We start from the raw sequence: 16,511 nt of genomic DNA on the forward strand, positions 1-16,511 counted from the left end.
ATATTCGGGATACACGTTTCAGGAAGGATCATCCGGAATTTTTGAGTTCTTCCATCCGGGCTTTCCCATTTCCAAATGAGTAGGTCATCTCGAATGCTCATGGAGTCCCATTGGAGCCAGTAACCCTTTTTCCGCTGGCCGTACTTGTAAATCTCTTGCCATTCCGGCCTCACTCCTTTGTCAATCCATTCTCCTCGTACAGTTTTCAAGACGGGATCCTCCTTCTGCGCTACGATGATGTCTTGCCTCGTCAGGAAGGTAGTGTCTCCCTCAGAGGCTGTTAGCGACCGTACCACACCATAGTCCGGTGATTCCTCAAATTGTCTGTTCGTATCCCTAGACAAGGGACCCTTACAGGTTGCTACCCTCCGAGTCAGAGGGAACCCGAAGCGGCGGGAGGTAGGGGAGCTTATCTCCATATCAGAGCTGTCCATAAAGAAGTATCTGCCCGCTACCTTATCACGTCTGGTGGGAAGTTCTTCTTCTGGTAGCTGGGTATCCTTGTTCTTCTGGCGTTGGCAAAATTTGCATCCGAATGTCAGGCATGGTCTTCTTGAAAGGCTATCTGCGTTTACGTTACTCCTTCCTTTACGATGTTGAATTTCAAAATCGTAAATTTGTAACTTTACGATCCTCGGTGCTATTTTTCTTTCTGGTGTTCTAAAGTTGAAGAGCCACCGAAGTGCTGAGTCTGATCTGATCAAAAATGTACGGCCATATAAAAAGGAGTGGTAGTGATCCACCGCTTTGTCCACTGCGAAGAGTTCTTTTTTAGTAACGCAGTAATTTCTTTCGGACGTTCCCAGGGACTTAGTATGACGACTTCTTTTTCCACTTGTACCTGAGAAAGTATTGTTCCTATTCCATGTTAAGATGCATCCGTGTCTTCCTCTTTTGGGTATGCCAGGATCGGTGCGCTGGTCAAATGTCTCTTCAGGGTAGCAAATGCTTGCTGACAATCTGGGGACCCAACGAAGGGTGTCCTCTAGTCAGTTAAGCGATTTTTTCAAACTCCTTGACGAAACTGTAATAGCTACAGAGTCCAAGTCCAGAGTCCACGTCGTGCTTGCTCTTCTGTGTTGGCCATTCTAACTCTGCCTTGGCCATTCTTACTCTGCCTTGATTTTCTCTGGATAGACCAAACATGTTTTCCAGGTAAGTCCTGTGCATTGCATAATCCGAATGGCATTAACTTGAACTTTTATAATCCATTGCCGGTGGAAAAGGCAGTCTTATCTTTATCCTCGGGGCGAACGGCCACCTGCCAATATCCGCTTTTCAGATCTAATGTTGAGAACCATCTATTCGGCCAAGATATTCAGGGTGTCATCTATTCTAGGGAGAGGGTAACTGTCCTTTCTGGTGACATCATTAAGCCTCTTGTAGTCTACGCAAAATCTCTTCGATTTATCTTTCTTAGTCACTAACACAACAAGTGACGACTAGAGGATGTTTGATTCCTCTATTACTTCTTCCTCTAACATGCCCTTAACAATGGTTGAAGCTTCGTCTTGCTTTGCGAAGGGAAGTCGTCTCGGTGGTTGACGTATGTGCTTGACATCACCAGTATCGATGAAATGTTGAACTAAATCCGTTCTAACAATGATTTTGCCCTTCACAAATATATCGTTCTCTTCCACTACGAATCGGGTGGCCTTGCATAGTTCTTCGGACAGATGTGTCTACGTCTTCTTGAAAGAGTCTATGCGTTCTTTTGCGGGTTGTTGAGGGGACTTCTTCTTCGACTCTGGCGATTTTCACGATCGGTTCGGAGATGCCTATTACATGCCCTTTCTTGAAAGTCACTCAGTTATTATTGGTGGTGATTATTCTTACTTTGGAGCTGTTGGATGGCTCTATCAATGCTGTGCCCCAGCCGCCAAGTCCAGCAATTTACGCTTGAATAATTTTCTCGGTGTTGAGAGAGATTCTGGAATCTTCCAGTATAACCAACTTGGCGCTGTCATGAAGCTGAGAGGGCACGTCGAGCAAAATTTACTCATTTCCGACTTTCAGCAGTTTGTTTCTTATGTCCACCACGAATCCGTAAGGGAACATGATGTCTAGTCCCAGAATGAATTCGTCGACGATGTTGGCCACTAATAGCTTACTTTCTATTTCGCAATTTCCAAGCCTCAGTATCACTTTAGCTTCTCCATAGGACTGTCAATCTATTTCCAGCGGCTTTTCCAGAACCGGTACTACCGATAATTTTTTCAAACTGCTTCTGTTGGAAATGTCGGCTCTCATTACTGACCTCGTTGTTACAGTATCGATGGTGGAAAGGCACTGATGATTATTCAGAAATCCGTCGACAACTAAGTTGTTACTGTTGCGTCCAATCATGGGAACCGAATACCTGGGGGCCTGGGAAGCAGCAGCAAATGTACGCCCCCTCCCTAACACTGGCTAAATTTTGTTTTTCCTAACCCCAACGCTCTAGTTCGGGTGATCCTGAACGCCAGTCTCTTGGTTGGTTGTTGAACGAGATCGACAGTCCTGCCTTAAATGTCTTTCTCTGTCGCAGTTATAACATTTAGGCCGCCCTTTTGCCTTGAGTGCAGTTCCATTCCATTAATCAAATATTTTTCGAAAAGTTCTTCAAGACCTGGTATGAGTCGATCTGTTCCTTCGTCTTCCTTTTCATTGATGGCCCTCACTAGAACCTGTCGTTGTTGTCGCGAAACATTTTTAGCAGCTTCAAATTCTAGGGCATCAATGATGGCTTCATTCAATTTTTTATGACGTGTCATCCTCAATGACTGCTGCAGCTCCATGTCACAAACCCCGTCGATGAAACTATGGACACTAATCCAGTGGTTGAAGTTATCCGGTGCTTCTGGGTAGGCGAGTCTTACTAACTCTTACAAACTCTTACAAACTTTCTGATGGACCTTGAGTTCTCACCTTCAGTTGAGCTTGGCAAACTTGTTGAAGGTGCTCACTACCAAATCTGACCTCCAACGCTGACACAACTGCTTCATAATCCTTCTGCTCATTCACTGAAATATTTTGCAGAATTTCGGAGGCCTTTCCTCGTAGTGCCAGTAAGAGCTGTTGCTTTCTCCTCATTTCTCCACCCATTATTTTCCGCAGCGGCCACAAATTGTCTGCGATAAATTGACTATGAAGAATCGCCATCGAAAGTTGGAGTATTAATCAAATTACTGTTAGAAGGGGAAGATGTCGTTTTCGATTTGTATTTTTTCACAGTAATCCTTGTCGGTTCCGGTAATTCTTTTCGAAGTTCCCGGAAAGTCTCTTCAAGCTTTTTGTCGACTCCTTCAAACTCCCCTTCAAATTTCCTTTCAACCCCTTCAAGCTTCTCATCGACTACTTTTTCCAATCCCTACTTTGTTTCCTGAAATACTTTTCCAAATTTTACCTGAATATATTCCTGTACCTCCCCTTTCACTTAGGAATATTTTAAATCTTCCAATAATTGAAGGTACATCTGATTGTCTTTTTCCTGCTTTTCCTGTTTTCCCTGAATATTTACCAGCAAGTCTCTGTCTTTCTTCTGTTTTTCTTGAATACCCACGATCTTCATTTCGGCGTAATTGTTCTTCCTCTCTTTCGTTCATCTTCCCCTCTTCTGCGTTCATCTTCTTCTTCTGCGTTTTTCATTTTCCGCCAGGCTCACTTGCAAAGCCTCAAACATTTTCTCGAGCTTTTCCATTCCGTTGTAATTGAGACTCCTTGTTTTCACCATAGTCTGCCCTCACGTCAATTATTCCACTTCCAACACCAAATGTTACGTTAACTCTAATTGACTCTAATTGACTACACTGAACAATAATCCCACTTTACTTTACTTCACTTTAAATGAAACAAATACTTCAACTGTTATTCGAATGTCTATCGCCTTACTAGATTGCTTCGCGTGCCGCACTGTAACTCCTACTTGATTGTGTCGATATGCTCGTGGCTAGCGTTTATATATCGTAATCGAATGTTTTAGAAAATTCGCCGGAATTCCATCGAAGTCAGTAACATTATTCTCGCAACATCTAGAGCGGCAGCCAACATCGTACATTCGCGCGCTCTTAGCTACGTCACAATTGGTTTATGGCTACCAGTGGCAGCCGGCGTTATTATTTTTTTGGGGATCATTTACAACAATATCATAATAAAATTGAAGGGGTTATATTTTTAGGAGTGATTAATTTTTTGGGAAAGAAAGATTTTGGCTTTCTACTACTCCATCTGATACAAAAAAAAAGAAGGGATGAGTAATCTTCCTTCCTTTGTATCAGATGGAGTAGTAGAAAGCCAAAAAGTTTCTTTCCCAAAAAATCATAATAAAGTTTTTCTTGAATATGTATCGGCCGATTTCATTACACATAGGCTAAGTTAGAATCAAATTTAGATAATATATTGACGCCGACTTGGTTGGTAAAGCGTGTGTTGAAAAAAAAACAACAGTTCTGGTGCATGAAAATAGTGCTTTTGTTGGATTCATTATTTTCAATTTAAGGGTAAAAAAGTGGCATGATTATGATAATTTGTAACTTTAGAATAAGTTGGACATCATTCAATGATTTTGATGTTATTTCACTGGTTATCTTGCTACAAGTTGAAAAACATTTGTTGAAAAAATTACATAACATCGTGTAAGAAAACGTGAAAGTAAAGAGTTGAGTGAATCATCATTTATCAAGAAAGGTAAAACAATCGAACACAAAGCTGTTTTATTTTTGTTGTTGGGATCTGAGATATTTTAAAATTTTTCAGTTGGCCTACGATTTAGGAATACAGAAGGGATTTGTTCCCAGAGTTCCGGGATTCACAGAATTTTTGTATTGCTTCAGTACCGGTGTCCTTTTCCATGCTGCTATTTTGGAACCAACTAATTTGAGACCTAGTTATTGGAAGTTTCTACATTCAATTTCAGGAGGAAGGTAAGGTGAAAGTTTGTTTTTTAAAAATGTAATGCATGTAGTACCGTCAGGTCATTCATTAATAACTTGCTGATGAATTTCATATGAATATTCATTCTAAAGTTCTCATCTATAGTTCTATGAAAAAATATTTTTTGATGATAACTTTGCTATCACTCTAGTTATTTTGTAGAACTCTGTACCCGCCTTGTATACATCAACGCATTTTCTGAAGTAAAATATATTTTTATTCTTACCAGTGACGTCCGCACGGGAATTGCTTCAAATCATTTCAAAGGTAAAAGTGATGAGTCACAGAATTTTCCAAAAGTTAAAATTATTTTTGAAATAAAAAAGGTTATTGCATAAAAAAAAATTACGAAAAAATAATATTTGTAACTATAAACAATAAATCAAATGAGATGTTGAAAATATCGACCTCCCACATGTAGAGCAGATTTTTTCAGAAAGAGATGATAATTAAAAAAATACTTTAAGGATGGGCATGTCACTTCTTATCACGATAAGATTAACTTGACGCAATGCAGTAAGCCATTACTCGTCGCGTCTACTATAAGACGACGTTAGACGATGCGCCATCGCCGAGAACGCGGGCAGACACGTGAGGGCAGACTTCGTTGACGGTTGTGATAGTTTTACGATTTTCTTTATAGGTAACATAATTCGATTCACGAAGCTATTCATTACTCAGTGCAGTTGGCATATTTTTTTTAGTTATTGTATTTCTAAAGTGAAAATATAAATTACTAACTGTTACCCGCGGCTTTGCCCGCATAGAATTTGGTTTGTCACATTAAGTTTCGTGACAGACTATTTTAAACAAATAGTTACAATATTTTTTCGTTAACCCAAAACTGACGAAATTCAAAACAATCTTTGATTAGTAGGTTCTGTTAACAGATCCATTTCGTGAACAAAGTCCCAAAAGTAGAGAAAAACTATCCGATCAACCAATACTACAAAAGAAATTGATATATGTCTGAAGACTGTTTCGAAGAGATATAAATATGTATTTAGAAAATAAATATTTCAAAAATATATTTACTGAACTGGGACTCTTAACATTGCCTTCACTGTATTGATTAATTGATTGATAATATGTTTATTAGCAGGGGAGCCCACGATGCAAAATGGGGATTTACTCGAGCGTCATTGAGACCTATTAGGTTGCAAAGCTTATGATAAGAAAAAACATGTAATATAATATATACCTTTTTATCAATGGGGGAAGCTGCTATAGATTATTAAATTTGTAAAAAAAAAATGTTGCATGGACATACTCGAGCGCGTCAGATATTGATACCATCGATGTCCTACGTATTTTTAATAATGTTTGTATGTTAATCTGATCGTTTGCATGATGTGAGTGGTTTTACGTAAGGGTTAAAAATGAAAAAAAAAATAATCGAGCGTGTCAGATTTACTAAGGGGGGGTTAAGTGCACTAAATAAAAGCTCTCATTCAATAATCTGACGATTTCGATCTGACGCAAACTCGCGGCCATTATTATAATGTGCAAAAAAAATCGTCATTTTGAAATACTCAAGCGCGTCAGATTAAGATATATATGGTTTATCTTTATGTTTTAGACATGCTGTCTCATAATCTGACGATTATCTAGAGGGATTCGCCTAATCTGACAAAAAAATATAATTTTTTTTTAATCATTGAACTTAAATTGAAAAGCTCAAAAAATAGCATGCAGATAAATAAGTGTATGTTTTTTAAGTAGAATACTTGTATTTATAAAAAAATAATTTAAAAAAACTACTCAGAAAATTTAATTTTTTATAATCAATTGATTAATTAATGAAGAAAAGAGAAATGAAACTTTCTATGTTTTTTACAACTTTTATTTGTAACTAACGTTACTGCAGTTACTTATACAATATATAAAATTGAAAATGTCCTTATAGGACGAAACTGGTCAAAAAAAACTTAGTAAAAAACATAGAAAGTGTTGGTTACAAATAAAAGTGGTAAAAAACAGAAAGTTTCATTTTTCTTTTCTTCATTATTATTTCCTACCACGTAGTAACGGCTACATCCATCATTTAATTGATTACTTAATCATCATCTTCATCACGAACAAATACCTGCATAGTATAACAGTCCAAATAGGGAATGGATTTCTGCTTTGTTAGTCTCCCTTGCATTTTAATCTCTTGAATAATTTTCTTTTATTGAAATAATAAATCTATTAGTATTCATCACAATTGTGTCCAACATTTCATCGTTGATAAAATACTGCCATAATTCTAAAGGCTTCTTCAATGTTCTTGTGGGTAATCTTGAAATTGGAAGTCTGGTTACCATATTTTCAGCTCTCGTCCTCACATTTTTTGACGGTACCATTTTTTCCCATGTTATATCATCAAATACAAATACGTTTGAAAATCCATCCTCTTCATTTACTTCTACCTGGTCAGAAATGTCTTGTTCGGTTTCTGAATCACTATCCCTTGTTTCGAAAATATCTTCATCAGATTAAGAGGGCATATCGTCGGGCCCTTCATCAAATTCTATATCAGATTCTGCTAGCGTCTCCTGCATGAGATTCATGAGACGTTCCTGCTCCTTTTCATAGTCTCCCATTGCTGAAAAATAATGAAAAACATCCATTCTATAATGCTGTTGGCTAACACACAGAAAAATTATATGGGAAGTAATTAAATTGTCAGAATGCACAGAAATTAATGTCATAACAGCATGAAAAATACCCACCTTTCGGAATAAAAATTCAAACATCGTTACACGCTTCGGTCTCACGAACCGATTTCCTTGCTAAATGCTGCACTTCCGCACTGATCTGGTAATAACTTCGCACTGACGTCGGGCGCCTAAAGCTAGGAAGGTACTCGGGTGGGGAGGAAAATACGACTCTTGACGGCTTGAAACAATTCGCGGCAACACTGTGTCGGTCTCAGAGACCGACCTGTAAATTCAGATACTCAATCAATACCAATAAAAGTGGTAAAAAACATAGAAAGTTTCATTTCTCTTTTCTTCATTATGATTTCCTACCACGTAGTAACGGCTACATCCATCATTTAATTGATTAATTAATCATCATCTTCATCACGAACAAGTCTCTGTGATCAGCTGTGATGGCGTCATGGCAACAGAATTCAGAGTGGGGACGGAGTGAGAGAGTAATAGATAGAAAAGGAATAGAGACGCGGAGAGGGAAATATAGGCATCACGCAGCTGCACTCATTAAACTTTCTCGACGAATTTTTGCTATTTCGGCTTGCGGAAATCGTCAGATTTTATATATTAAGATATCCTTGAATTATTTTCGTCAAACTAAAAAAAAATTAGCTACGCTCAAGAACGTCGAGATGACTTTTTTTTACAACTTTGCTGCCCTCCCCTTTCTTTACGTCACTCTCAAATTGTCAGATTACTGGAATATACACTTTTTAGCATGTAATTAACTCACCCTACCTTAATCTGACGCGCTCGAGAATTTCTGATGATCAATTTTTTTTACTAATCTGATCCTTTATCCTTCACAGACGGCCTTATATATGGGGCTCATATTTGGTGGAGATACTTAACCGGGTACAAGGTATCCCCCTGTATATTAATCTGCCGCGCTTCAGTAAATCCCAAAATCCACGCTTAGGCTCCCCTATTATATTGTTTAAGAATAAAATTCTTGTTACAAACACAATGTCATAAATAAATATCAATATAAACATGAAGGTCATAATAGGCTTTATCACTTGATAGTTTTGTACATTTTTTTCTGAATATGATGAAAGGAGTCTCTTTGATTTCATTGGGAAGTTTATTGTATATCCTGATTCCATTATATATCAACGAGTTTTGAAAAAAACATTTTTTTGGAATTGGTAGACTCAGTTCATTTGACCGCCTTGTGTGGTATGCGGCTGTAGCTGAAGATTCATAGTTCTTCCTATTTTTATGTATAATTGGCACGGTTTCCAATATAAATATTGGAATAACCATAAGGATTCTATGTTCTCGAAAAAGGGGTTTACATTTCACTTTACATACGTACCTGATAGCCCTTTTCTGCAAGACAAAAACCGACTGCATAAGTTGTTTACTGCAAACACCCCAAAAGGGTATACCATACCTTAGATGAGAGTCTATTAAGGCATAGTACACTACTTTCGCTGCAGCAAACCCCAGTTCCTTTGAGATGTTTCTCAGTGTAAAACATCCTGATGCCAATTTTTTGTTGATGCGTGCAATATTCTGAGAGAATTTTAAATTTTCATCTAAATAAATTCCGAAAAATTTCAAAATGGAGTTATTTTTTATTGTGTTATTGTCTAGGGGGATATCAGGTATATTACACTTGAATGCTAATATATTTGTTTTGCTGTTATTCAATGATAGAAGATTCGAGTCAAACCAATTCTTTACTTTTTTCATGTCTTAGCACATTTTGTTATGCAATCTGTTTTTGTCCTTGTCATGCCACACTAATGTGGCAGCAAATAAGGTAAAGCTTCCTGTAATCGATATGTTGGTCAAATCATTAATGTATAACAGAAACAGTATAGGACCTAACACAGATCCTTGAGGTACTTCATTATAACAATAAATATCAAGAAAAATGAATCAAGCTACATTCAAAATAACATGATATATAACATCACACTCGGAATGGTAATGAACTGCGATTACCCTACTCTCGACTGGCTATTGGTCAGGGACCCTCAAGTTATCAGGGTATCATCTGCTATAATAAAGTAATTCAGCTATTTGGAAACATATGTAGTTTCACTGAATTCCAAAGTGCTTTACTTGACTACCTTACAAAAAATGCATTTTATTCTACTGAAGAATTTCTACAACTCTAGGTTTTATTGTATAATTAATTTATTTTACTTGTACAAATATATAGATTTTACAATTTTAACTAATTTAAGCTGATCACGGTTCTTGCATCTTTTTAATATGTCTACTTAACTGCTAACATGTATACAGGGCTTTTCATGATGAGCGTTAATTAGCCGTTCCTGACAAACTATTTAACGGATCAACCTGAAAATTTCAATATGACCTACACGCCTAAAATATTTCAGACGAAGCGGCGTTGTCGCTTCTTCTATAAAGTAGCGGCTTCTTTGATTTTTCAAATGGAACACCCCGTATATAATATCATATTATGATTCATTATCACTTTGTCAACAAATTCATATACTATTTCCCTATACCTATCTATTACCGTTTAGAAGATATAAATTAATTTCGATATTTTTTTTACCAAACATGAACTTTTATAAATGCTGATAATCTTGAACTCTCTTGCACTAAAACGATCAAATTTGAAATGGAGTGGAGTGATACTATGAGGATCTTCACTCCGAGTCATATTTTCATTTGCCTCATACAGGGTCTTCAAAAAATGCAGATACTTTGATCTCATGAAAAAATGAGTGGAACTCACTTTTTTCAAATGGAACACCCTGTATATTTCAACATTTTTGAGCTCTACTTCCAATTTTAGATTAACTTTGTTCAGATAATACTATTTCTATTTTGAACCGTTTTCGAGATAAACTGTTTCAACCGAAAACTGACGTGGTTTTCTTGCTCGTTTTTTTGAATTCATCACTTATTTTGGATATTCAATATTTTTTTTAATACTCAGTAATATTCCTTTTTGATCCAGTTTTTTCACTGTCTCAGATCAGTCAATTCGAAATTGGTATGTACCTACCTTAGAAAAAGTTACAATTTGTATATATTGAGGTATTGGTCTCTAACGTACAACAGTACACATTAATATTTTTTAATAGTGTGCTTTGGAAAAATAAATAAACCAATTATTTAACGTCAGACTTTCGTTGGTGGTTTTGACTGATTGTGATAGCTATCAATTATAATAGAATAATGTCGAGATTAATGAAGGTTTCTTGAATTTATTAATAATTTATGGTGAGTGCAATAGAATTGCAAGTAGAACATGCCGAGTATTTCATGAAAGATATCCACAACTTCCGAAGCCGCATAAATAAATAATGTGATAAATCGACTAATAAAAAACTGTAGGTTGAATGGAACCTTCCATCCAAAAATCATTCGTAAGAAGACTAAAGTGGATGATAATGACAATGGTATACCAGTTTTGGGATACTTTCATGCATTTCCAAATGCTTCTCTGCACGAGGCTGAAAGAGAGATAGGTATACCCTACGTGACAATTTGTCGAATTCTTAATAAGCATAAATGGCATCTCTATAAGTTCTACTGTGTCCAACATTTGAAAGAGACTGATTTACCTCGTAGAGTTGAATTCTTTGAATGGTTACTTGTCAAGACTCAAGAGGATGAACATTTCCTTGACAATATCATATGGACAGATGAGGCCAAGTTCACAAAAAAAGGAGTTTTCAATAGACACAACAGTCATTATTGGGCGCCAGAAAATCCCCATGTTGTCCGCCAAAGGGGTTTTCAAGAAAGATGGCAATTCAATGTATTTTGTGCGATAAAGAATGAGTCAATTTTTTATATCGAGTGTTATGATGATAATTTGAATGCATCAAAATATGAAGATTTACTGAGGAATGGAATTCAAATGATTTTTAATAATAGACCAGGAAGAGAACGTGTATGGTACCAAATGGATGGTGCTCCAACCCATAATTCTTATTCAGTCAGCGAAGCTTTAACCAAAATCTTCGAAGACAGATGGATTGGTAATAACGGACCTTTTCGTTGGCCTCCTAGAACACCAGATGGCAATCCATTAGATTATTTCGTGTGGGGTTTCATTAAAAATATGGTTTATTCTACTCCAATAACAACAATGGAAGATATGAAATCGATAGTTACAACTGCTGTCAATAGTTTGACTCCAGACTTGATCAGAAGCGCTACACATGACAATCTTTTGAAGAGATTACATGTTTGTTTAAGTAGAGGTGGAGATGTGTTTGAACATATTCTGAAATACACTGACGATTAAATTAACTCATTAATTTATGGGTTTATTATTTTCAGTTCGTGTTTCAGCGTTAATAAAACTATTGTTTGAAGAGAAGTTTCATTCAATGGTTGAGGAGTATTTTAATAATCATCTTTTCATTGTATTATCTGTGACTAATTGAGAAACATCAAACGAAATCTGTTTTACAAAAATGAGTGATGAACAAGGAAACCATGTCAATTTCCGTTTGAAACAGTTTATCTCGAAAACGGTTCAAAATAGAAATAGTATTATCTGAACAAAGTTGATCTAAAATTGGAAGTAGAGCTCAAAAATGTTGAAATATACAGGGTGTTCCATTTGAAAAAATTGAGTTCCACTCATTTTTTCATGAGATCAAAGTATCTGCATTTTTTGAAGACCCTGTATGAGGCAAATGAAAATATGACTCGGAGTGAAAATCCTCATAGTATCACTCCACTCCATTTCAAATTTGATCGTTTTAGTGCAAGAGAGTTTAAGATTATCAGCATTTATAAAAGTTCATGTTTGGTAAAAAAAATATCGAAATTAATTTATATCTTCTAAACGGTAATAGATAGGTATAGGGAAATAGTATATGAATTTGTTGACAAAGTGATAATGAATCATAATGTGATATTATATACGGGGTGTTCCATTTGAAAAATCAAAGAAGCCGCTACTTTATAGTAGAAGCGACAAGGCCGCTTCGTCTAAAATATTTTAGTCGTGTAGGTCATATTGACTTATGCATACTGTGGAATTTTCAGGTTGATCCGTTGAATAGTTTGCCAGAAACGGCTAATTAACGCTCATCATGAAAAGACCTGTATAGACACTGTAACTATATACTTATGATGTACTGTTTGGAAACTTTGGTGTAGTAATGAATATTACTGGAGTTTTTTTCCCAACACCAAATCTTCCTCTTGAAGATGATCACTTGGTGATCGAAACACGTGCCGAGGTGTTGAAAATAACGATTTGGTGTTGGGAAAAAACTCCAGTAATATTCTCTGTAACTATAGATCAGCACAGCTGCTTTATGTTCTTTTCTGACTAGTCTGATAAAGTTTTACATCTGTATGTACCACATGTATAAAATTTTTAATGATGAAAAAATTTCTATTCTATTCTATTAGCCTGGGGAAGTGGTTTGTTTTCCGGCAGGCATTCACCAGAATCTACTATGTAGGAATGCTGGGAGAGACGATTGTTTCAAGATTCCGTTTCGAAACATAAATTTTCTCATCTTATGTATCTCTCCTCAATACAGTCTTCAGATTTATTTTAATTTTCAATGTGTTTGAAATTTCAATAAAAAACTAGAATGTTACTATTACCCAAAATATTTTCATTGAATATTTTGATAACAGAACCAGCAAACTTTTATTTAGGACAATTACAATATTATCCAAAGATCGAGTTGGTCAGTCGAACCTAAACATCTTTTTTTTTTACAGGATAGCATGCATGAGCCGATCATCACTGGACGTTTGGGGGCTCAATACTTCAGATTCTTTAAGAAGAGTACTAGCACTTACTAAAACTGATTCGGCTGTATATTTTTAGAAATGACGATTCCTATTTTCAGTTTATTTGTTGAATGTTATGAAGAAAATAAAAGATTCTTTTTGATTTTGAAACTTGTCACATAAATAATTATTGGAGAAAAATATGCATATTTTGAATATCTGAAACATTACAGGTGGCCGAAGACATCTCTCAGACCTCCAGAAAATAGACTTGAACAAACTCAAAAGATGAATGTAATGAATTTGTCGCCCAAAAGAGGTTAAACTGTCATTGGTAAACCATCAAGGTGAAATCCACAACTTTATGTAGATGTTTGTGTCAACTTCTTGATATTATCTATCTCTCCTTTCATATATAAATCACTTTTTTACAACCCAAAAAAAGTCTTGACAATATAATGTCAGTGACTTGGAAGTAAAAGTAATTTTTCATAACTGAAATAGTTGCCGATTTCGAATCAGTTCTTAATATAAATCCTTTATTTAGCAATGAAACTGCTAATACAATACATCTATAATCAAATACGACACCACAATGTGTTAGTCAACAGAACTCAGGAATAAAATTTCAAAGTATGAGTAGTACAGTAAATATACAGCATCTACTTGAAATATTACAGTTGTTAGTCAATATAAAACACAAACAAAATACAAATATAGAATACAAAAAAAAGTTTATACAGTGAAAATTTATATTATATAAAGACTAGTTCATTCACCCAATAGATGACTCTTCAACTTTCTTTTAAATAATGCAAGAGTGCTACATTCTTTAATATTTTTGTTCAAACTTTGTTGGTCGGTTGGTAGCCAAGCGGTTCGGCGTGGGTGCTTTGTTCACTCACTCGAATTGACTGCCGTGTTGGTCGGTGGTTCAAGCCCTAGTCTGAACGATCGATCTTCACTTGCTATCGTCCAACCCGTGTTAGGAATCACACGTTAAAAGGTAAGACCTCGTTAATCCTTAGCTCGCACAAATTTCGACTTCTGAGGGTTGTCGTTCGTATGGGTGCGACAGCTGGTTAACGGAAAAACAGATTTTTCAAACTATTAAAAGCTAACATTCCTGCATGGTAAATGGATTTCTCAGTACACTTTTTATTTTTAACTCCTACATATATGTTATTACGCGTTCTTGTATTATAGTGATGATGATTCTCATTGTATTCAATATGCCTACCCAGGTATGTCGGCGATAGGTGATTATTCATTTTATATATCATTATCATTGTATAGTAATATATGAGATCTGTCACAGCCATCCATTGCAATTCCTTCAGCATTGCTTTGATTGGTGTCTCTCTTGGTTTTCTTAATATGATCCTCATGGCTCGGTTTTGCTGTTTTTGTAATCTATCCATTTCATTTTTATTGGCAGTATATATTATCGATGCACAAAATGTAAAATGTGGTAATATAAGTGTGTTATATATTATAATTTTTGTAGAGTTGTAGCTGAATAGAATACAATTCATTAACAGCAAAATCAAAAAATTACACAATAAGTTTTCACAACACAACAAAATGAAAGAATAAAAAATCTATCGAAACCAACAAAAAATCAAATTCGATAAAAACTCAAAAAGGAAATTCCGTACGATTCCAGACGCTGAACTCTACGTAAAAGCAGCAACTTCATTCCTCTAGAGGGCGTTATTTAGATCGGGTCACAGCAAATAAAGAACTCATGTTCCCTGGGGCTTCAGCACGTATTATTCCTGCACGGTCTTGACTGAACCTTATTCAGCAGTTGTAGCCGACGTGGAAGGCATCGGTCATGTAGTGTCCAGTGTTGGCATTTTTGCCTTCTTGGTAAACGACGGCGAATAGCTTGTACGGCTTCTATGTTGGAGACTGTGTTTCCGACAATACCAATGTCGAATTAATCTTCAAGTCGAATTCAAAATCAAAAGCCTTGATAATCTTCGTGCAACGGTCGTGGCTGTATTCTTAAAACTTCAGAGGCAATATGAGGATAAAGGGAAGTTTGCAGAGCATAATTTGCTCCCACACTTCGATCTTCTCGTTTGTTTTTGAAGAAGTCAGCCCCTCTAAACTGTTTTTGGAGAGGAGTATCTTTAGCGCTTCTCTGACAGTCTTCACTTTCTCAATGTTGAATGGCATGGTGAGGAAAGGCTGGATATTCTCAGTAATGTGGTCCCCTTTACGATGAATACTCAACTTTAGTTGCCCCCTGAAGACGTCACTTATCGGTGTACTGGTGAAGTCGATCCTTCTCGTTGAATGTCCATTATGTTCTATTCATTATTTGAATCATTGCTCAAAGCAGAGTCAATGAGAGGTTTTTCATCTTTAATATTTAACCAACCCCTTTAGCTCAAAAATTTCATCATTGAGTCCATTAAAAAGAAAACCTCGAAACTCTTCCGCATCTTGATGTCTTACCTCGATCCAATCAGTCCGCGTGTTATGCAACATTTCATGAATCTATGTCGGACCGAATGGGATGCCAGTGATGATTATATTGGTCATTCTTAGACATTCTTGGCATTTTTATCCACTCTCCCGTCTTTCGTCCTAATGTAGGAAGGTAGGTAAACAAACTACTCCACAAGATGACACATTCTAAATAATAACCGGGGTAGATTTCATTCTCTCGTTCGACGAGATGTTTTTGCTCAGGCTGTTCAGTAAGTTGTAGAGTGGTGGACATGCGATCATGTCTTGCAAAATTGAGTTGATGTAGCAGTAATTGCTTTGATTAAGCAGATCCCTTGGCTGCAAGTTCACTGCCCTATCGTCAATCGTGTAAAGCTGTAGCAGCTACAACTGTTATTGCAAAACAACAGTTTTGTCCATCACTACTTCAAATGATGAATCCAATAAAAGGATCTAATTTAGACATTATGTCGTCAACGAGTTATATCCAGATCATCCGGGAGAAGGAAATATTAAGAACAGATAGTTGTTGGTTCACAGATGATTCAAAAACACCTTTAATCAATCAATCAATCAATATACCAATGTACCAAAACATACAGGCACCAAACTTAGGTAATCAAGAACGGTATTTCTGGAACGACAACATTGTACCTGCACAGCAAGAAGTCATCCGAGTAGGGTCAGATGACTTCCGAACACTTAACAATAATCGCCAGATGATGACAAATGTGATTTTGT

General features: G+C 36.2%; 1 protein-coding gene across 2 annotated transcripts in view; it reads left to right on the forward strand.

The window, feature by feature from the left end:
• The window catches only part of LOC111515459 (transmembrane protein 135), a 106,569-nt gene that overhangs the window by 84,029 nt on the left and 6,029 nt on the right, over positions 1-16,511 (forward strand). The window contains exons 7-8 of one of the 2 annotated variants that reach the window (XM_074186705.1): positions 4,735-4,901; positions 13,299-14,808. The exons of the other annotated variant lie outside the window; for it this stretch is intronic. Of the exons in view, the coding sequence (XP_074042806.1) occupies positions 4,735-4,901; positions 13,299-13,407 (276 nt within the window). The 3' untranslated portion in view covers positions 13,408-14,808. Of the gene's footprint in view, positions 1-4,734; positions 4,902-13,298; positions 14,809-16,511 lie in introns of those variants that run through there. 2 annotated transcript variants of the gene reach the window in all.

This window comes from Leptinotarsa decemlineata, unplaced genomic scaffold, assembly GCF_025532065.1.
Source record: "Leptinotarsa decemlineata unplaced genomic scaffold, Ldec_3_MD MMD2_P_RNA_scaffold_4, whole genome shotgun sequence".
In the NCBI taxonomy this organism is placed as follows: domain Eukaryota; kingdom Metazoa; phylum Arthropoda; class Insecta; order Coleoptera; family Chrysomelidae; genus Leptinotarsa; species Leptinotarsa decemlineata.